This window comes from Pagrus pagrus (assembly GCF_965226575.1).
Source record: "Pagrus pagrus genome assembly, chromosome: 9".
NCBI lineage: Eukaryota > Metazoa > Chordata > Actinopteri > Spariformes > Sparidae > Pagrus > Pagrus pagrus.
In genome coordinates, this window is record NC_140193.1 from 8,368,843 (window position 1) to 8,391,693 (window position 22,851).

Here is a 22,851-nt window from a genome sequence, read left to right on the forward strand (position 1 = left end):
GAGTAAAAAGTGTAATAATTGCCTCAAAAATATAGTGAAGTCGACATATAAAGTAGCAGATCATGGAAGTAAAAGTACCTTAAAAATGGGGCAACTTAAAGGGGCACAACATGTATGTAGCTTTGGAGAAGAAATTCAAACTCATGATTGTGTTATTTACAATATTAATGAGGTAATAACACAAACTCAGAAATATTTATTTTTTCCATAACTGAATAAACTATCTGTTCTCAGAGGAAAAAAAGGTCCCCAGAACACTGTTTGAAGCTAGAAAGGTGGCAGGGTCCGCCACAACAAAGTAAAACAGTATGAAACTGTGTTGTCCTTTAAGGTTGGTTTGTTTATTCAGTCATGAAAACAAAGAGAGTTTGTTTATTTAGTTTTAGACATAAAATATCAGTCATTGAAGATCTTTCTCTTCTGATTAAAATGTCTTCCCCAAAACTACGTAATGCACCTTTACATGCAGTACTTGAGTAGATTTACTTACGATACAGTCCATCACTGGATCCCTGTATATATTTTGATGGAAAATGTACAATTTTTTTTTTAAAGGACTCTCTAAAAACTCGGGTTTCTTTCTGCTGATTGTAGAGAATTTCCCAGAACAGGTGAAGGTGAAATTGAAGCATTGCTTAATCTTTCAAGCTGACTTTCATATTCACATTTGAAATGTTTAACTCTCCTTGATGTATTACTGGAGGGTAAAACACTCTGTCCATCTTCTCAATAACCCTGAACACCATCTTACTGTTCTCCTGCCTCTCATCTTATGTTGAGCACCTCTCCATGCCAATTTCACTCTGAACAGAACATGAACATAAATCAATAGCAGACACACGGTACCTGCCTCACTTTCTCCTGAGGGGTTTGAAATCAATGAGGCAAAATGGAGCTTTCAGCACTCTTGGTGTTTGAACTCAATGGACCTCGACAGCTCTGAAGATTAATGAGGCGAGCTTCTGCTGAACAAGCATGCCGACTCTCCGAACACGTGTAGCCGTGTTCACTGTGGCGGCTGTACACGGCTCCGATCGCGGGCCATTCAGCGGTGAGTTAGTGCGCGGCTCTGCATTTTAATATCGTGAATACACTCAGCTATCATCCAACAAAATCGAAAGGAGGCGGCCAATCATGTAAAGTCACAATACTTGTATTTCTTTATTGAAATATAATCGACCCCTGAGGCTAGATAAAAAGGCCACAGTTTGTTTGTGCCTCGTCTAGCTCCTCAGTCTGACACAGCCAGTTAGAACACAACAGACCTGTCCAAAAACACACATTACACAAATCCAAATGTTGTTGGTTTTTTTTGTACTCCAAACTTAAAAGTTTACACGGCCCTTTACATACTGACAAAGTTTCAGGACATACACAACTCAAATCAATTGCATAACTTCAACAATACTTGGTGTCTGTTTTTGAAAAAAGAATGCTACCTCTCCCAATTCACGGAAACAAAAGTGCTCAATTTAGCTCACATATACTCCAGGGTCAAACAACCGGTACGTTTTATTCACTTTCAGCATTTGTGTTTGGTCTACCTGAAATGTGAAGACGGCACAACAAATCAGCAGGTTTCTTTGTATCAGCCATAACGATTCATTTTAAGAAAGGTAACTTTCTCATTTCAAACTGATTTTGGACCTCAAACCCAAAAGTTAAATAGTCAACTAGAAGACACCAGACTGGTACATGAGCTCGTTCTGCTTGAAGGAACTGTGCAACGCTTTTGGAAATGCGCTTATTCACTTTTCTGATATAAAGGTGAGAAGATTGATACCGCTATTGTTTCTTTGTGCTAATGTTGTCTTCGAGTTTCCAGCCAAACATCAGTTTGTCACGGACAGCAATGTTTTTTCGTTTACATTTAGCATTATGCACCTGGAAAGCTTGGTGGTTGGAAATATCAACTGGGAAGTTGTGACCTCTTAAGTTGACTGGATTCTGGAATGCAACATAAATATGAAGCTAGCTAGCATGCCAGTTAGCTTAGCTAAGCATAAGCATTGTTAGCTTTTGGCATGTTCCTGGTACGCTTGGAGGTCAGAAGTTTGACATTTCAACTTGGAAATTACGACCTCTGACATTAATTGGAACACAACATAAACACGGAACTAGCCAGCATGCCAGTTAGCTTAGCATAATAGCATGCCAGTTAGCTTAGCTTAGCATAAAGACATTTTTTGTTTGATTTTTTGCAGGACTTTGGAGGTCCGAAGTTGAAAATATCATCTGAGAAGTTACGACTTCTGAAGGTGACTTGGTGGCATCATAAATATGAAGCTAGCAAACATGCCAGTTAGCTTAGCATAAAGACCTTTTTTTATTATTATTATTTTGGCAACTGGTACGCTTGGAGGTTGTGAAATTATGACCTCTGAAGATGACTGGATTCTGGAATGCAACTTAAATATGAAGCTAGCCAACATGCCAGTTAGCTTAGCATAAAGACCTTTTTGTATTATTACTATTTTGGCACCTGGTACGCTTGGAGGTTGGGAAATTATGACCACTGAAGATGATTGGATTCTGGAACGCAACATAAATATGAAGCTAGTTTGGAAATAAAGACAGGAAACAGCTATCTGGGCCCGGTCAAAAGGTAAGAAATAATCCAGCACATAAACCCACATGAAACCACAACTCATACACATTGAACAGACATAAACATAACATACTCTATTAGTGAGCTTTAGAGGTGCTGGTTGGCTGATTTTGTTACCTCCTGACAGAGCCAGGCAAGCTGGTTTTCTTCTGTTTCCAGTCTTTTAAACTAAACTAAGTTGGGCTGCAACTAACAATTATTTTCATTGAGTATTTTGCTGCTTATTTTCAAGATAATCCAATTTATTGTTTGGTCTATAAAATGTCAGAAAATGGTGAAAAATGTGTTCCTCAAAGTCTAGGGTGATCCAAAACCCAAAGATATTCAGTTTAATATGATATAAAACAGAGGAAAACAGGAAATCTCCATATTTTAGAGGCTGAAAACAGCATTTACGTGCACGAAAAATTACTTTAACAATTAACTGATTACCAAAATAACTGGCAATTATTATTAATTTAATGGACTAATTGTTGGAAGTCTAAAACTAAGCAAAAATAACGACTGCTGCTGTGAATAAGTGCATTTCCCAAAATGTCAAACTATTCCTTTAAGATATTTTACATTGAACAAACAAACATATTAAAAATTGGACAACAAACTTTCCTTGTTGTGACCCTTGTGTTATTACATTTTCACTTGTGAGGCCATCCACATGAGCTCCAGTAAAGCAGAGGTCCTTAAGCTCTTCTTTTTTAGTTCAGGACCAAATTCTGTTCCTTCATCTTGGTCCACAACACATCAGAGTCTCTTCACATTGGGCCTCAAAGGCAAAAGGCCTCTGAGCCACTGAGAGTCCCAAAGAAAAAAAAAAAAGGAGAAGGGGAGTTTAGCTTTTTGTCCAGGTCTGGGACACGCTGAGGTAACATAGACAGTAATAAATTATTCAGTTGTTTAAAAAACACTTTGCAAGAATCATATCAATAATTCATATCAATAATACAAAATGGTATCAAACATACATGATGCAACATTTTCATCAAACACATTCAGTATTTTTTTTTCTTTTTTATCTCCCCAAAGATCCAGAGTCTGTTGCTTCATTGCTCAATGATCAGTACTTCAATGTTTTCTCTCTCTGTGAAGTCCCTTTAACAGTAGATGTGGATTAATACTGTATTCCTTCTTTTGCTGAGGTTGATTCTCCACTTTCATGCTGAGGTGAATTTGTATGCCATTCAATCAAAACTGAGTGATACAATACTTTTCTTTCAATACCTTTCGAATGATTAAACCCCAGCTTATTTAATTGCTGTTACAATCATCGCCGAGGCAACAGGCATACACAGGCACACAGGGCTACAACACTAATCGCCTATTTGCTTGTTTTGTTATTCCATTTTACATTCAAATTGTTTTTGTTTTTTTACTGTGCCTTTCATTTCACGTACAGATTTGAACAGAAAACAACATGCCAATAGGAAAGTCAGAAATTGTATTAAAAGTGCAAAAATGTATTCCTTCAAGAGACGGTATATTCATCCAGACAAAGAAAAAAAAGAGTTGTCCACTGAAACTTTAGTGCGTTAACAGTACAAGCCATTTCGTAGGTTATTAAATTGTACATTCCTATCCACCTCACAGCTACGAACATGAATACGCAGAATGTCTTGTTGCTCCGAGTGTGTGGCTCTCCTACAACTAGTCTGTAGCTAGGTTAACATGGCTTCATGCCGCCTGCGTCAGACAGGCTCTCTAACTTCCCGAACATAAGGAGCGTCTGTCCTTCACCGAGCATGATTCTTCTTCTCGTAACGTTGTCCTGAATTCAGTCTGAAAAGCCCCAAGATTGAAATAAAGTGACATCACATTATTTTGGTTAGTGGCCAGTGCAAATCAGCTTCTCCAGCCTGTTTCACATCGGAAACGTGAAGCTCTCGCTATCCCTTATCGATTAAGAATTTCCTACAGATCTTTTTTGTAAAACAGCATTGAATTTGTTTACATTGCCACCTAGAATTAGATTTTGTTATATCACAAATATAAGTTTTATTTTCTATATTTTTTTTAGATACAAAAAAAAAACCAAAACATGGAAAGTAACTTGAATTTGTAAGACTACGAAGACAAAAAAATATCAGGGCTATTGTTTATACAGTACTGATAGAGACTGCTCTCATCTGGACTGACGAGGCAACCTAAATTTACCATAAATCTTTTTAAATACATGATGTTAAGTGGCTCTGATATACTTTTGACGGGAAAATAAAAATGGCCGCTGACACATCAGTGTTGGTTTAAACCCTGTTATGTTCACTTCAAAGTGTAAAAACACACACTGACCAATCTTACCTTCCTTTACAATCACAATATTTAAACACTGATATGACCCGATCATTCACCTTTTCTCAGCATCATGTCACATTTCTTTCGCTCTCTTCAACACGTCCTTCCATCCTCTCTGAACTGACATTTCAAAACTAGAGCATCACATGACCACGAGGTGCACGCCACACTCCCAGACAACACCACACAACATCTATTTTCACTACCAAAAAATCACCGCCACCGCTCTCATATCCATCCGTCAGGCCCTTATGATGTCCGCTCTACCAAGAGAGAACAGAGATAGCATATCAGGTGCTTTTCTTCCAGAAATTGTAGGAGTGTGAGGACAGAAAGGTGATGACCAGCAGGTTGTTGGAGTTCGAGAACACGAGGCTTCTCCTTTTTCCTTCCCGTTCCAACAATCAGGGTGAATCTGCTCTCTTTGCTTTCCCCCACTGAGTCTGTCATCTTGTGCCACATTTGATATTAAATTCAAAACTTACACTTGATTGAGAAACAGTTCAGTGACACCGTAGTTCTTCGTTGAATACAGATGGGAGGAATCTATAGACCTTTTGAAAGGGACCATAAATTGAGGAGAGATGGCATAGCACTCGTTCCAAGGCATTGTGAAGGGTTGAGGGGACATCAGTCCAACATTTCAGAATCACTTCTGTCCCTCCAGATCCATCCAGCCATTCGTCGACCCCCCTCCACCCCTCACTTTTGTGCTCCAGTGGTCCACCACTGCTGGGAGTTCCTTTGGGGGTGCCCAAAGGTATGTGGGTGTGCGTGTGGATTTGTGTACGTTACGAATGATAAACAGGACGAGGGAGGTCACAATATGGCACAGTGGAACCTGTGGGAGCCTGTGGAACGTTCCGCTCTCCATTTCATCTTCTTTTTCTTCTTCTGGTTTCGCTCGGGGACTTGTTGTCTGTGTGTGTAGAGAAGGAGAAACAGTTTGACAAAGTAGTCTTAGTGTAGGATCACTTTACTCACTTTTTCTGACGCCTTACATTACAATAATCCTGCTGTGTTAATAATTTTGTCTCATGATGTTTTATCGACTACTTTTATCCACTCAAAGTTATTGCCCAAGTAACAATTTAACATTCAAGGGAGATACTCTTGCCTTGCATTCGTGCTGAGTGTTAGAAAAAGAGATTTTTATCTTTAACGTCTGTACAGTAAATATGAAGCTACAGTTAACTTAGCTTATCACAAACACTGGTAGACTGGGGGAAACAGCTCACCCGGCTTAGTTCAAAAATCAGAAAATACACCTGCAAGCTCACTTATCATGCCATTTGTTTCATCTCAACACAAAACAAGAGTGTAAGAACAAGACGTTGTGAATGTACGGGGGAGTTATGTGATGGATTATTTCTTGGCCAAGCTAGGCTAAGCTAACGAGCACTGGCTTTAGCTTCAACATTGATCTTCTTATTTACAGACAACAAGTAAGTGTATTTCTTAAGGAACTATGTAATTAATGCCTCTTCATTCAGTGTTGGTGAGAGTGAGTCAATCGTTCCTTCATTATAATATATTTCTCTTTCCACATTACACATTTTTAGGGCTGCAGCTGACGAACATGTTCATTAATAATTCATCTATTAGAGGCCACAAAATAACTGAAACATGTCCATCCCAGTTTCTCAAAGTCCAAGGTGAGGTCTTATAATGTCTTGTTTTGTCAGTCCCAAACTCAAAGATATTCAGTTTAATGAATACAACAGGTAAGCAGAAGCAAAATCTCCATATTTGACAGGCTAAAAACATAAATTTCTGCCATTTTTGCTTGTAAAATTATTTGAACAATTGATTGATTGATCCATTATCAAAATCGATTATTTTCGTTGCAGCTCTACATAATAATATAATATAATAATAATGCACCAGCAACTCTTGTAGATCACAATCACAATGATAGCATACAAGTGAGTCATACTAAGCTTTGAGCCAAACAATAATATGTGGAAAGTTACACAAGCACAAAGAGGATTGACAGTTTCTGCCTGAACTGCCGATGCATCAGCCACAAAAAAAAGCACATCACGTCTTTATAACTGGCTTTCTACTGTCTGACCACGAGAGGGCACTGTTGATTCACGGATGACCTCTCCTCAGTCATGAAAAAAGAGAAGATTTTCCTGATGAGTCAGTTACAGACCTGGCATGAGGACAATGAGAACTCTCTGTATCTGGACTTTTTTTACTTTTTTTACAAACACAGAGGTAAATACAGCTGTGGATTTTAAAACAATGTGACACGCCTACTTGTTGCTTATTGGTCCTTGCAGTGAGAGAAGGACTTAAAACAGGATATGACCACATGCAAAACATGGACAGAAACCAAAGTCTTCTGAAATTACACGTCTGTCAAGACAGGAAATAGCTCTGGGATTATTTCTTTGCTTTTCCACTCTTCCTAAAAACACTTTCACTGCCTTCACATACCAGCGTAACACTGTCTACGTGCCCGTAACCACTAAAGAAGTGAAATACACACTTGAAAAAAGGAGTAAAGGGTGATGCGCTCTAAACTGAGAAAGTTTTTTTTAGTTTGTGAACAAAGATAATATTATTTTCATGTACACAGTCACTCACTGTGACTTTATCTCACAGTCTTTATCTCATTAAAATAATGAAATAAACATAAGTGAACTTGGAGTTACCTTATAACACGAACCAGCTCATGAAAGGCTTTGTCCACATTCATTGGAGGATCCTTGGCACTGGTTTCAATATAAGTTATCTGAAGAAACAAACAGGAATATTTCAAATCTTAGCATACGTGATATTAGAGGTGAACACACTATTAAATACAATAAACATGTACATTTTTTGTAAGAAAACACACAACTATAGTAAAACAAAACAAATATTATAGATACACAGCTTAATCCAACACACATTTTCAGAAAACTGAAAAGGGTCACAGGTTTTCTTCCCCCCCCCCCTTTTTAAAGTGTGTGTGATTTCTGAGGCTGGCCTTGTTTGAGATTACAGCAGTTCTCTCAGCTCAGCTTTCAAGCTTCATTCGACAGTCGAGTCGATCTACTTCTGCCTGTTTTAAAGGTCCAACGTGTGCAGAAATGGAATAGATGTTATTTGTTAGTGTATAATCACCCAGAAATTAAGATTTGCTGTCTTTTTGTTACTTTAGAATAAGCATTTTACATCTACAAAGAAGAGGGTCCACTTCCACTGAGTCCGCCATGTTGCACCGCCATGTTTCTACAGTAGCCCAGAAGAGACAAACCAAACACTGTCTCTAGAGAGGGTAAATTTCATGTTGATTTACGTGTGTGGGTGTTCAGTTAGTTGCAGTCTGCAACCTCGCCACTAGATGCCAATCATTTCTACACACTGGTCCTTTAAAGGTCATGCTGTGTTCGCTGAGACTAGTTGAATATTAATATTAATTTATCAAAACATCTTTTTCTCTCAGATTCAACTCTTCATCCAGACTGAATCAGCCTGCCGCAACAGAGCTTTTTTAAAACAACCTCCAGAGACTGTAAATCTCAAAACACCAATTTGAGATACTTTGTAGTCTCTGACTTTCTCTGCAATCACCCATTCGGAAACTCGGTAAAAGATTTGAAATCAGGTCAATGCAAAAACCCACCATGAGGACAAATGTTTACAGAAAGGTTCACTACTTACACTATGTTTTGCAGCCATCTCTTGGCCCTGATCAGAGGTGACCTTTCTCAGATGGACCAAATCCACTTTGTTTGCCACCAACACCATGGGGAAGGCCTCCCTGAGAGGAAAAGGACACATAAACACACATACATACTCTCAGGCATTCCTGTATAACTGAGCACTCGATTTCCAACGCAGTTTCTAAGAGTGTTTCTAAGTGTCTCAGGTTCTAGGGTCTATTTTAAAGACCTGACAGGTTTACATTTAGATTAGAAAGAGCATCACATGCTTCACAAATCGCCCGGGAGGTGTCAGATTTCTGTAACACTCAATTCTTGCAGAAAAATGAGCTACAGTGAAGCACCACTAAATATGGACAGACAGCAACTTGCTCAGTTCCAGTTTCTATTTTTGTTGCATCTCAAGCTCAGTTTTATTGGCTACTGTCAGTCACAGTCAGAGAGCAGATGCACCATTTTCTCTCACAACAGACTTTCACAACACAGCTGATTCGAATTTTGAAAACAAATCTGACGTTTGGCCCAACTGGTCTGCAGCTTGAGGAGAGAGGCGACATCCTGATTCTTAACCCCTTACAATCCTGAAACATATGCTACATGTTGACCATCTTCCAGGTGTTTGGCCTTAAATGAGGATAAATGTTCTTCAAAATAGTTATCAGTTATCTTATTCTGAATTTTAGTCAGCTCAATGGGCCTAAACAGTTGTTTCTTACTGGGTCTGTTGGGGGGTGGGGAGGTTGGCCAAAATTTCTAATGGTTATAACATTTTAGACATAACTGGTGCAGCATAATTATAAGAATGGGATTCAAAAGGGCAAACAACATTAGTTCTCAGAAGATCATAGACAAATCCGCAATTTTACCATATTAATATAGGTCATTACATCTGACTGAGCTACTTCCTCTTTTGGTGACTTTGGCTTAAAGTTCAGTAACCTTCACCTACTATAATATATTAACCATAGTTGTGGACAGATTTCCACTTGCTTGTTTTTGACATTTTGGGTGCAGTCTCTTTTGTTTTCACTTCAAAATAATCTAGTTAAGATGACTGGGACAAACTTGGGGTTTATTAGGCTCCAACCAGTCTGATGACTCACTTCAGTGATGTTGCAATGTTCCTTTAATCACAGCAATTACTTCGGTGACTAAAATGTTATCATTACTAATGGATATAATGTGTGTTTCTTAAACAGAAAGTGGATGCTACGCAGATATTAAAGCCTATTTGACATCTGTGGTAATCAAATCAGGACAAAGTCTACTTCAGCCCAGTCACCAGGATAAAATGTTGTCAGTTAATGTTTCTGCAAACCACTGATACATTCATATCTGTATGTGTCATTACCTGACTTTCATATCAGGAGGGGAAGGGGATGGTGGTGGAGTTACAGGACAATGACCACATATCAAGACTGTGTTTTAACATTTGTAAGTGTGAAACCACTAAATATTTTTTAAGGAAACCTCGAGACATGAAGCCACTGCAGGGGGGTGTAGATGACCAGGAAAAAAATATGGTGTGAAGCAAAGTTGAATGAATATGATTTATGTACGAAAAATAAACTAGCAAGAGTTTGCTGGTGTGATCGTGCTGAACACTATCTCACAAAGTTCAATTGGGATCCTTTTTTTAAGTAGTTGCCTCCTCAATCACCGTTAATGGTTATTCAACATTTTTCAGCTTCTGAAGGAAAAAACCATTTTAGAGCTGACTTGTTTAAAGTAAAAAAAATGTAAATGTAAATGTAAAAGTGTCTGGCTGATTTGGCAGATTTGACTCATTTGTCACATTCTCACATGTAGAAAAATAACCAGCTGTGGGTTTAGTGTGCGTTCCTGTTTCACACATCCTGTTTCGACCTGTTTCTCTAAGCGGGAGTTCTTGATGGGTTTGTTCTCTCTAAGACAATTTAGGAAGATTGACCTGCCATTCTGTGGTTTCATTTTCAGGACAGTGTAAATGATTGGCTTACATAAGATCGTAACATGAAAGTAAGAATGTCCTAATCATTCCCACATTACCACATAGTGTGGTCTCTGAGCTGTCGTAACCTACCTGTCTTTGACCCGTAGTATGAGCTGATGGAATCGGTCAACATGTTCAAAGCTGGCCTTGTCCGTCACGGAGAAGACGATGAGGAAGCCGTCTCCTGTCCTCATATACTGCTCCCTCATCGCACTGAACTCCTCCTGACCGGCTGTGTCCAGCACTGTGAAGATGGAGAAACAAACATGTATCACTTTACATGGACAGGTCTTGCTTTTACTGACTAACTTAACAATTAATTAGGTACTTTTATAGACCTGTAACATTTTCAATAAAATCTGCAATAAAGACTTGTGTTGCCAATGTACCATACCAAAAGCATTGTTATATTCATTACTAAAGAATATAAACTGAAGCATGCAAGTTTTCATTATGCAATGAGATTGTGCAATTTTGTTACTGTGACCTGTTTCAATTTCTTGGGATTTTCATAATCCAAAGAAAAAGACACTTGTGGATTCTAGTGACCCTGTGATCCAATGATCTTTCCCTGAGTGTCACCCTCAGGGTGAACCTTACATAACAACTGTGACTGAAAAATTTCCAGGCCTTGTTAGAGTTCATTAGGTATAAGGGAATATCAAAAGATTACACAAAAATGCATTCCCACTGCAACTGTAAAATTGATTTTTAAGTGGTTTTCTTATTTTTTCCAGAGCTTGATATGTTTCCAACATGACTTTAATATTTTATTGAGGGAAGGATAAAATCATGTAATGATGCGTAATTTCTCCCACATGCGACAACCCTAGCAGTGCCTTGCTATTCTGTAGTCAGCTCAGTGTAGGAAAACAGCGACCACAGGAATGTAGTTAAAAGCAAAAAAAGATTTTTAACAACAAATACAAGTGTTGTACACTCATTGGTCAATGATGAGGATGTTTAACTGAAGCCAAAGGGATTAAGGAAAAATAAATAAAAAAGAAAACTATCATGGAGACGTAATTTAACATTTCTACTCACCATCCAGTATTGCCCACTGTCCATCTATCTCTGTGTGTTTAAGATACGAGTCCTCTATCGTGGGATCGTAGTCTGGCACAAAGATCTTCTGGAAAAACTGGATGGTTAGGGCGCTCTTCCCAACGCCACCATCCCCCACCACCACCAGCTTGTACGTTGGCAGGTTGTCGCTTGGCACAGCGCTGGTCGCCATCGCTACCTCGACGCTGGTGGTAAAGGTGGGAAGTAGGCTAGTAGGTGGCTGATGAGACACACCTGGCTGAGAAAGAGAGAGAAAGGGGTTAACAACAACAGAGAGGGGAGGGAACACCAGACAGATGGGGAGAGCTGCTTTTATATCACCATGGAGATCACAGTCCACAGCTTGGAGCTGTGGATCAAAGCAGAAAGATGGAAAAAGACAGATTTAGAGAGGCAAAAATAGAGAGATCAGCAGTGCACCTATAAAATAACTTTCATAGCTGGGTAAAAATAAATCAGATTCTACCTAACAGAGAAAGACAACAAGCTGAATGACAGATGTACATTACCTAATAATATGGCAGAAGAGTGAAAAAGTTAAAGTGGAACAATTGACTTTTTTACAAGAGGAGCTCATGTTTTTTCCAGTCCCTTAAATGCAATCAGCGGTCCTGTAGCTGTTACAGGAACTGCATCTTATGGGGGAGACTGTATTGACTTTATTTATGCAAGGTGGGCAGAAATTAAACCAATGAAGCCTGCAGAGCCCTGTGACATGGCAAGTATTAACATAAAGTACACCCAGAGCACCCAAGGGGTACCTGACTTTCTGATTAAATTACTTGTTTCGCTTATATGATCATAAATGTTGCATACGTCAGCATGCACAATATAAGAGGTAACCGGAGTAAGCCATTATGAGCGTTTTATTTAAAAACATTTCATTGATTGTACATATAACAAAAACCTGTCTGGTTAAAGCCTGAGACATGAGTCAGAGTTGATACTTTTCTTTTTCTGGTTAATATGATGCTGGTGCTATCCTTTTCTTAGCCCAACCACAATGTGCCGAGCTGTGTTCATATGTATTTCTACTGCGGCTTCAAAGCAGGGGTTAACCACACTGACCTACAATGTTATGGTCCTGCTTAGGCAGGTAGTGCTTAGGCGCTAAACTGATTAGTGTGCAGGTTTGCAGGCAGCTAAAGAGAATGCATCATTTTTAAAAGGCCTGCTGTGTGCAGCTTTTAGCACTTCAGTAGATTTAGTGTAACATATAAGGCTCTATTTTTGTGAACCATGTGAGGCAGCACAGATCACAGTCTACTGCACCCTGCCCAGTGCGCCTGAGGCATGTTCAAGGTTCAAGGTTCAGGTACAGTTCTTAATTTATTTGTCATTATACAATACAGGATTGCACAATTAATTATGAAAAGTACATTTTGGTATTTTGGTGGCCAGGTTTTCCTAAAGAACATGTGGGACACTTGGATGAAATAATACATTATCCCACATCATTTAGCAACATAGACATGTTTATGGTAGCACTAAGGCTAATACTTAAATTTCATTGTGCAACCCTGTGTTGTAAAATGACAAGTAAATATATATTAAGCTTTCCACTGGAAAACCACTAAAATCTTTTATTATGAAGCAGCTACAGGAAATGCAGCTGCTTGTCATCAAGATTACCATGTTACTGCTCTTGTGGTGATACTTTTTCTACCAATATCCAACAGCATGCTCATATTTTCCTGTTAAGCTGACGTGATTTGAATATAAGGAAGAGTAAAAGCAGCAGCAGCAGCCACAATAGAACTGGCTGGATAGGCAACAGGACTTAGTGCAGAGAAAACCACTTTTACTGATCCACATTATTGGCTCAAGCACAGCATGGATACAACAACTATATGGAAAAGTGGCTAAAGCAAGCCTTGGTGAGCCTGGTTTGGCCTAGTGGCAGAAACCAGGCTAACAACGTCTACTTTCAGTAGCCCACTGGAACCACAGAGGCAGCAGAGAAATGTGATGGTTTCAACACACATGCAGTTTGTAATTATGGCTTTTTTAAAACAAAAATAAACATCTATCTTGCTAGAATATGAGAGGTTTAACAGAGTATTTTATTTTTCCACATCAGTGAAGTACATTAGAGGCTCAATAAAAAACACTTGCAAATGATCAGATGATTTTTACACCTCAGGGGAACTTGCTTAACAAAATCATGTGGGGTTTTTTATAGATTCAACCTTATATAATGAATACAGTTATTATATGTTTAAATAACCAAGGGTAATGACAGGAGCTTTAACACGTGCCATGCTATCTAATGCTGTTCTGGCAAAAAGCTATCACCACAAAGGGAGAGCAACAGAAAAACCGAGACATGAGAGGGAAGTAAAAGAGTTGAGGGTGAGAGGAATCGGAAACAGAAGAGTGAGGGAGAGGAAACAAGGGCACACGAGGACAACGTTGATAGAAGCGTTACAAGACGGTGTTGAATCGAGACAAGAGACACCATTTTTGGCCAGTTTTTTAAATTGCTTTTTATCCTCTTACATGTTATTGAAAGTACATACTACTCATGCATTAACATGTTTCAAATAATCTTGGCAAGAGTTGGCAAACGAAACATCAACCATACAGAGGGTGCACTGCTTGATTTTATCTTTCAATTATCAACTGCAACCATCCAACACTGGAATGGAATTGCTTTAACTCGGTAAAATCAGTCTTGAAACTCAAATAACCATTGTGACGCCATCTTACAGTACATTGTAAGAAGTGCATAAAAGAGGTTAAATATATAAATATATTTCTATACATTTGCAGGGATTTAAAATTAAAACAATTGCTACTTGGAAGGTAGAAATCATTTAATGTATGGTTTGCTTTAAAAACATCTTGGGAGTAATGTTATGTAGGGCTATATACATTAATAATAAATTATTCTCGTGATATGAGACTATATAGCATTTTAGTTTTTGGATAATGTTAGATTGTGTTATGGCACAAGTGTTGTCTTTTCCTGGCTTTAAAGGCTGCATTACTGTAAAGTGATGTCATTTTCAGAACAACAGAATGTTGTTGTTCTAATACTTTACCCACTTAGTCATTATATCCACATTTACTGATCTCATTGTGATGATAAGTCAGGCCTAGAAACCCTATTGTCCAATATCAATATTAAGGTATTTTGTAAAAGTAGTGATGTTTATGCATTTATGAAGTCCTTTGGAGGAGTTTTCAAAATATCAAGATATATATTGTGTATCACAATATAGCCAAAAAGTATTGTGATATTATTTTGAGGACATATAGCCCAGTACTAACGTTGAGTATTCAATTTGTAGTGAATGGGTTAAAACACAAAAACCACTGATACGTGAAATTAAACCAACCTGATATAAAACTAACCTACTCTGTCTTACTGTGAAACCTTAAGATTTCCACTGTAGTCCTGACTAAACTGTAGCATACAGAAAATAGCAGACAAAAAAACACATTCACTCACTACTAGCACAACACCCTCACCACGCACCCACCCACGCACCCATTCCTCCTTCATCCACCAGGAAACAGCTGTCAGCTGGCTTCAGTCCATCCTTTCCTGCCCAGCACAATGGAGGGAAGGAAGATGTTTCCTTCCTTTTCAAAGACCAACCAGCCAATCAGCCAGCCAGGTCGGGCAAAGAATTTCAGAGCCAAATTCCTGATGTTGAAAAGCCTCTTCAGTCAGTCAGTTGGCTGGCTGGCTGTCATGAAGTCACAAAGTAAACGTCTCTGCCACTACACCATTTCACAAGCCACTGCCTTAGGCAGACTTTCAGTGCTGTGCAGAAAAACAAAGACAGAACAGCTTGAGAAGCACCATGAAAACCACAGTACCTGCCACCAGTAGTGGTTTTCAAACCAGTCATGCTTGGTTAGCTGAAGCCAAGTCAGGTCACAACCTTGTAAGGTGTGTCAGCATTTCCCTCTGTGAGGGTGGAGTGCACAGTTCTCTGAAACAACACTCACCATCCTGTGAGACTAAAATAATCCACAAACACCAGTTTAAACCAAATTCCTTTGGGAGTGGAATCTGTGTAGAGGAAACTTTACTATGCATCCAACCAAAGCTAGTCGTCTGACCAATGTGGCTGGTTATATGGCTTTACAGAGGGCCAACCAGGCCTGCAAAGGACATACTAACAGTATAGTGTACAACACTTAGGCTGTCTAAATTAGTTTGAATCCTTTCCTCTCCACACAAATTCAGCTTAGCACTAACACCCTCTACATACATTTGAACACATCTGTCTCATGTTCTTATTTTTATAGATCAACCCTTACTGGCTCGACCAGTAGTGACATTAATAAGATGCTTAGAGGCGCCTCTTCAGTTTGTTTAGGTACATAATGACTGCCTAATAGCGTGTAGGTGGTTGCGTACCCCTATTGAGCGTCTTCCCTCTATTGTATATATTTTTGTATATAGCAGTGTATTTTTATTGTATTACTGCTATTTTTTCTTGTGTGTGGGGATGTTTTTTAGACACCAATGTAGTGTCTTCCGTCTATGATATAGCCTTGTTTGAGTAGGGAATACTTTTTGAGTGTCACCTCACTATTGTACATCAGGTGCTACATCTATCAGGGACTATGTGCATTATCATTTGACTGTATGTATATGCATATTGTTATCATTTTGACCAATCAGAGACTATTCACATGACTGCTCTCCTGTGTACACAAGATGGTGTTGTGCAGTGTCACTTCTGTCTGATGAAGAGCAGGTTTTCAAACGTCACTACTTTGGTGCATTAAATAATCTGGATCCCTACAGTCTTTTTGTTTCATGTTTTCCTAATTTTCGACTCACCACTTTGCCTTTTTGACTTGCATGTGTGTGTACACTCCAGTTCTTACATAATTAAGGTTAAGGGAAGCCCAGCGTTTTTTTAAATACAGAAAAACACCACAGTGAACCTGACACACAAGACACAATGTGTTTATTGATATTTAATCGGAAACTACAATCCTTTCTAACTTTAACCAAAGTGCTTGTGTTGCTTAAAACTAACTATATGGGACCCACAGCAAACCCTCGATCTGGTGTCAATAACAGTAAAGTGCAACTTAACTTTTGGCTTACTCTTTCAGCCATTCAATCCATAAATGCCACATGGTGTGTTCTGGACTTTACATTTTGTCTTCACCATGGCTCTGTAAAGCCTCTCTAGGTTCTTGAGAAGTGTTTAGTTGCTGCCTTGGGAAAGGATGAAGAGACTTCCCTCTTCACATGGGAACAAAGCAGCAACATATCTCACAGAACAGGAATAAGGAGGAACACAGTGGTGCGCACACCCCAGGCTGTACTGTACTGCGTTGACATCAACACTCATCGATCATTCAGAGGAGGTGTTAAGACATAGTTCACGGAGTTCAAAAAAGCTCTGAAGCTGCCGACAAGTGACAAACTCTAGTCGAACTCCTACCTTATTTTCTTGAGTTGAAAGCTGGTCTGATTATTTATTTAACCTATTTTACCTCATGAAAACCATTTCAGAAATGGATTGTGCCCTGGCTGACTAGAATATATATCTTCCCAAGTATTGAAGTGCTGACTTTTTAGAGGAACTGGACATTCAGACTTGGAGAAGCAGAGTGCTGGTTCTTGTCACCAAGACAGCTGAAGTGAAAGCAATAGTTCACTTAAGGGCCATCTTGTCTGAGAGCTGCAGAAATTACAAAAGCACCAGAGCATTTCTTTACCAGAATCAATTCTTCAGTTATTAATGTTGGCAGAAATCAGATGCACATACAGCTCTTAAATGAAAAGTCATTATCTAGTCACCCCCGCGAAAGTTGAATGAAGTTTTGTAGTCCATAAAACATTTCTGGAGCTTCACAGTTTAACAGCATTGCGGCAGTGGATGGGGACTTTTAAAATGTAAAATGGCTCCATACAGCTCATCCAGCATAATCCAAGTCTCTGGAAGCCATGAGATCCTAAACTGACTTGGAAAAAAAACATTATTTACACCCTTTTTAAGTTGAAATCTTCCCTTCAGCTGCAAAGCTTAAGCCTGGGCATACACTGCATCTGAAGTGGGTGCATAAAATTGACCCAAACATAGTCTTTTCAAATTAATCTATGGGAGACTTGGATTGATTGCTGTACAGAGCCATTACATGTTTTTTCCAGGTGTTTTAAAAACATTTTAAAGCAAGTCTGCTGAAAAGTTCCAGAAATGTTTAGTGGACTACTAAACTTCACCTGACTTTCCATCGGCATGGCAGTGAGTAGATAATGACTAAATTGTCATTTACGGGTGAACAAAACGATTACACACCTAGCCAAGATTTTTGCGACAAGAGGTGGTGGTGCTTGTACCACTTTTATCCACAGGGGCCGCCAGAATCAACAGAAATTTAAGTTCCTTGTGGCTGCTTTAATGCAGTGTTTTCTGTTCATTTATGCCAGAAAATGAGGTGAGCAAAGTAAGCCGCCTCTTATCACATTTTCCCCAGATTTTTAGCACCCTGTGCAACATTTGGCTGAGAGGACAAAGTGCACGTAGCCTTACAGAGGGCTGTATAGCTGATCACATGACTGTCACTCATCAACAATGACTAACTTGACACAGTCTCCGGTCTCTCAGCATTGTTTGAGAACCCATTTAGTCATAAATAAAACTGATGTCTTTTTCATGATACTGCTCTCCACAATACTTCAGAAATTCTCTGTGGATAAGGCTGCCATTCACACACACGGCCCAAACATCTCACTAATGTACTGTGACTTGCTGGGGGCATTTCCTACTCTGACCTTCATTCATTCATTCTGATAATCTTACATTTTTGTCTGGCTTTTTGGGAATTTCAACCAGGACACAGGATGTGGTTGGTGTACAACATCCTCCAGTGAGATTTTGGAGAAAGAAACAAATGCAATGATGTAAGAATTTGAATTTACCACAACCCCTGCTTTCTACTTCTACTCCACTACATTTTAGAGGAATATATTGAACTTTTTACTCCAAAATATGATGTTTTGTCATGAATCAATAGTGTATATCTGGAAGCCCTAAGATCTCAAATTGATTTGAAAGTAAGTTATCCAACCCTAGGGTTTCAGTCAAGCTCATGCACCCACTTCAGAAACGTTTAGCTTAGCAGCTACAGTGAAGACTTTGGCTTAAAAAGGGTGTAAATAACATCCTTTAAAGTCAATTTGGGATCTTGGGGGCTTCTGGAGACTTGGATTACGCTAGTCGAGCTGTATGGAGCCATTTTATGTTTTCTTACAGCTGTTTTTTTTACATTATAAAGCATAACCCAAGTCTCCAGAAGACCCTAGATCCCAAATTGATTTGAAAAGAAATTATTTACACACTTATTAAAGCTAAAATCTTCACTGTAGCTGGTAAGCTAAAAGCGTTAATGCACACCCCATCTGAAGTGGGTGAATGAACTCAACCTTGCGTCAAGGGTGTAAATACCATCTTTTCAAATCAATTTGGGATCTATGGACTGGAGCTGTCTGGAGCCATTTTATGTTTTTAGTCAGGTGTTTAGGAGAATTCTGCAACGCTGTTTTGCCGTGAAGCTGCAGAAATGTTTTGCGAACTACAAAACTTCCCCCGGCTTTCCAAGCCGAATGGGGAATGAGTAGATAAAGGCTTGGGCCAACATTAGATATTATGGAACATCGTGATATTTGCCGCCATGTGCTATATTTTTCACAATATTTAATACCAAAGAGATGATATGGCTTCTTTGAGCTTACATGCAGTGTTTTCACATACATACATGGAGGACTTCGTTTCTAAGAATGACAGCTCACTGATTTGACCATATTTCGGGTTTCAAAGCTGGAGAAAATGGTGAGCCAAGGGACTTGAATGAGGTTACGTGTCGTCTTGGTGTAAGGTGTTGACTAAATGTTGCAACACCACAAATTTGCTGTCCATCACCCAGCGCAGGTCACTTGGCTGGAGAATGTGAATGGAGAGAGACAAATAATTTTTTGATCCCGCTTGAATTGTGACATGAACTACACATATGTTCTTCACAATTTGTCATAAAACTAATGAAATATAAGACTGTGAAAAGAAGTAATTATAAAGACTACACAGCCACCAGTCGTGTTAGTGACATGGTCTTGTTGAACGCTCACCAAACCCGTAACTTAAACATTGTAGAGCTTGTCCTCTATATTAGCTTACTCACAAAATGGACGAACTACCGTTTTACATAACTGCCGTTTTATTGTGATTCTCATCTTTTTTAGTACCCTTTCTGTGACGAGTTGGCGGCAATACTGGTGTTAGTGATGTATGATAAGCAAGACGATGTATTTAACTGAGCGGTTTACCACAAAACTAGATGGTATTTTACTTTAATTACAACAAACTGTTTCTTTTCCAGTTTGTCCATCCAGTTTTGTGTTAATCCGCTCAGTGAACTACATCGTCTCGCTTAACACTCGCTGTCGCCTTGGCACAGAAAAGGTACTAAAACTTCACTACTATACAAAGTTTTTCTGAAATAAGGTCCCATGAGGGAAAACAGACTTCAATATCGTCTATCGCAATATGTGGGCAGGACAATATCGTGATATCGAATTTTGGATATCGCCCAGGCCTAGAAGATAGCGACTACATATTCATTTTTCATTTTCACTCAAGGCTTTAAACACATGACGTCTTAAAAGATCACATTCCTGGACAGGGAACCCAGCATCTACCAATCATCTAGTGGGTAATTTCCCCTCGTCGAAAGGTCACAATTAACTTCAGGGAAATTGTGAGACAGCGTGTAAAAGTCAGCGAACCATTTTACCCTCACATGCAACTCCATCATCATCATCATCATCATCAGTAGCAGCAGGGTTTGACATTTCCACGAAGTTATGATGGAAGATGGAAGGATAAAGGGGGATCTGTCCCCCAGACTGCCAAATTATCTGGTGATTTCACTCTGCTATTAATAGTGATTAAGGTGTGTGTGTGAGTGTGTGTGCCTCTTTCTCTCTCTGCAGACTGACTGGTGCTTCTGAGTGATCTCATCCTATGATTTGATTCATGAAGAATCTCTCTGTTCTCTGTGTCCAGAGCTGGACACCACCAGCAGCAGCAGCAGCAGCACTGTGTGTGTTTCAACTGTATACAGCTGTGGTGCTAGGCTAAAATAATGCTGTGGGCTGTATTTCTGACAGACGATAAAAGACACACACAAAAAAAGCAATGTGTTTTTGTGTCGGAACATTTTTTGACACACGGAGGCAAGCGAGAGGCCCGCCTGTGTGTCTGTCTGTCTGTCTGTCTGTCTGTGTGTGTGTGTGAGAGAGACACAGAGCGGCCGTATGGAAAACCGACAGTAGCCGCCCCTGAATAACGGATTTCGGTTGCTTCATCCTTCGCTTGAAGTTTGCAGCAAAAATGAATTTCCGCAAACGAGCCCCAGTCGTTCGTGTCGTTAATTAAAACGAGCTAACTTCCCTCGACGCGCTGCCATCAGTGGAAACAGCCCGGTGACAGTTGAGCTAGCTTACAGTAAGTTGTTGATACTGAGAGCAGGAGTTCATTTTGACATTAACGGTTAGCTGTTAGGTGTTGCCTTCACTGACGCCCGCATTCACGACCTCTTCTCTGTCAACAGTGAGAAAAAAAAAGAAAAAAAAAAAAAGCTACTCACCGATACGAGCTCCGCGGTCGTGAACACAAAGAAAACGTCCCTCACGCCACCGACATATCCCTCCTCATCTCCCTCTTTCTCGGCTTCAAACCACCGCCGCCCTTTCGCCTCAGACGGGAGTGTGCTCCCCACATCTGCGAAACAATACGTTGAGTAGCTAATCTTTGTATTGCAACAGCTGATGCTAAAAATAGAAAAGCCCCAAAGGGGTGAGCGCCGCTTTTTTTGTGAAGACGTTAAATCACTAAATGATGAATTTCAGTGTAATATGACGTCTGTTTTCAAGAGCAAGTCTAAATCAACGTGTTTGATGTCCTTTATACTGCATATTTAGTGCTAAATTTGTGAAATCCCGCGAAGAAGTACAAGAGTCCCCCTTTTTAGTGGAATGGACTGTTCTCATGCTCTGTTGATATAGCGGACTTCTTTAAAGGGATAGTCCTGTCAAATTAGCCGTGCCTAATTTAAGGGGAGTCAAATGGATTTATTACATAATAGTAAATGTTTAAAAATAACAAATAGTAAATGTTATTTTTATAGCACCTTTCGTACGTAACATGCAGCTCAAAGTGCCTCACAAACACAAAGAAAACATAACAGAAAAGCATATAGAGGTACACAAAGTGAAAACAACACACAAAGTCATTATAAGAGTTAAAAAGTAGGATAAAAGATATATAAAATGATATCAAAGAAAATACAGTGTGTGTCTGTTGTATAGGAGTATAATGTAACTATGTAAACAGAAAATATAGAAATGTAATTTAAAGTACTGTTGCCTATTTAGTACAGTTCTGAGGTACTCTACTTGTACTTTACACTAGCATTTCCATCCTACTTTCTACCAGTTTGGGAGCCAACATTGTACTTTTTACTCAGTTACAGTTATTTTACACAACTCCCTGATTACTTTTCAGATTATTAATGCTAAAATACAGAATATCAACTAAAATATTATGTTCCATTAAAATGGATTAAGCTAACCAGCAGGATGTAAAGTAGTTGAAATAAGCCCCGTCTTTACCAGCTGCGACATTATGATGCATACACATGAACGCATCAGTAATAACAGTGTTGTAAAAAGTACTCAAAAGTCATACTTGAGTAAAAAATCAGGATATTATGGTAAAATATTACTTTGGTAAAAGTGAAAGTCATCCATATGAAATTTCAAAATGCACCACTCTGGCTCTGATACAGTATGTAATCTGCAAAGTAACTAGTAACTAAAGTTATCAAATAAATGTCGTGGAGTAATATTTGCTTCCAAAATGTGGTGGCATGGAAGTATAAAGTAGCAGGAAATGCAAGTACTTTGAACTGCACTCAAGTACAGTACTTGAGTAACATTTTGAGTTACATTCCATCACTGGCTTATGTAAACTGCAGTCTACTTAAGTACAATTTTGAGGTACTCTACTTGTACTTGAGTAGGCTATATCCATCTTATCCTACCTTAAGCTTCTACTCCATTACATGTTGGAAGTCGGTGTTGCACTTTGACCTCAGCTACATTTATTTGACAACATTATTTACTGGTTACTTTTAAGTAAGTTTAATACATTAATACTATTAACATAATAGGCAGAATTGACTTTTACAGAGGCACTTTATAGAGTAAGAAATAAATGAAAGAT

At 39.0% G+C, this 22,851-nt stretch overlaps 1 protein-coding gene across 1 annotated transcript; it reads right to left on the bottom strand.

Annotated features, from left to right (window-relative positions):
* Positions 1 to 1,132: 1,132 nt before the first annotated feature.
* Positions 1,133 to 21,374, bottom strand: mrasa (muscle RAS oncogene homolog a). Its single transcript, XM_084362489.1, has 6 exons — positions 21,215 to 21,374; positions 11,570 to 11,828; positions 10,616 to 10,769; positions 8,552 to 8,651; positions 7,558 to 7,637; positions 1,133 to 5,813 (listed from the first exon to the last, which is right to left on the bottom strand). Exons 2-6 carry the CDS (start codon positions 11,760 to 11,762, stop codon positions 5,714 to 5,716), a joined length of 627 nt encoding a protein of 208 aa, XP_084218615.1. The 5' UTR covers positions 11,763 to 11,828; positions 21,215 to 21,374; the 3' UTR covers positions 1,133 to 5,713.
* Positions 21,375 to 22,851: the final 1,477 nt, after the last annotated feature.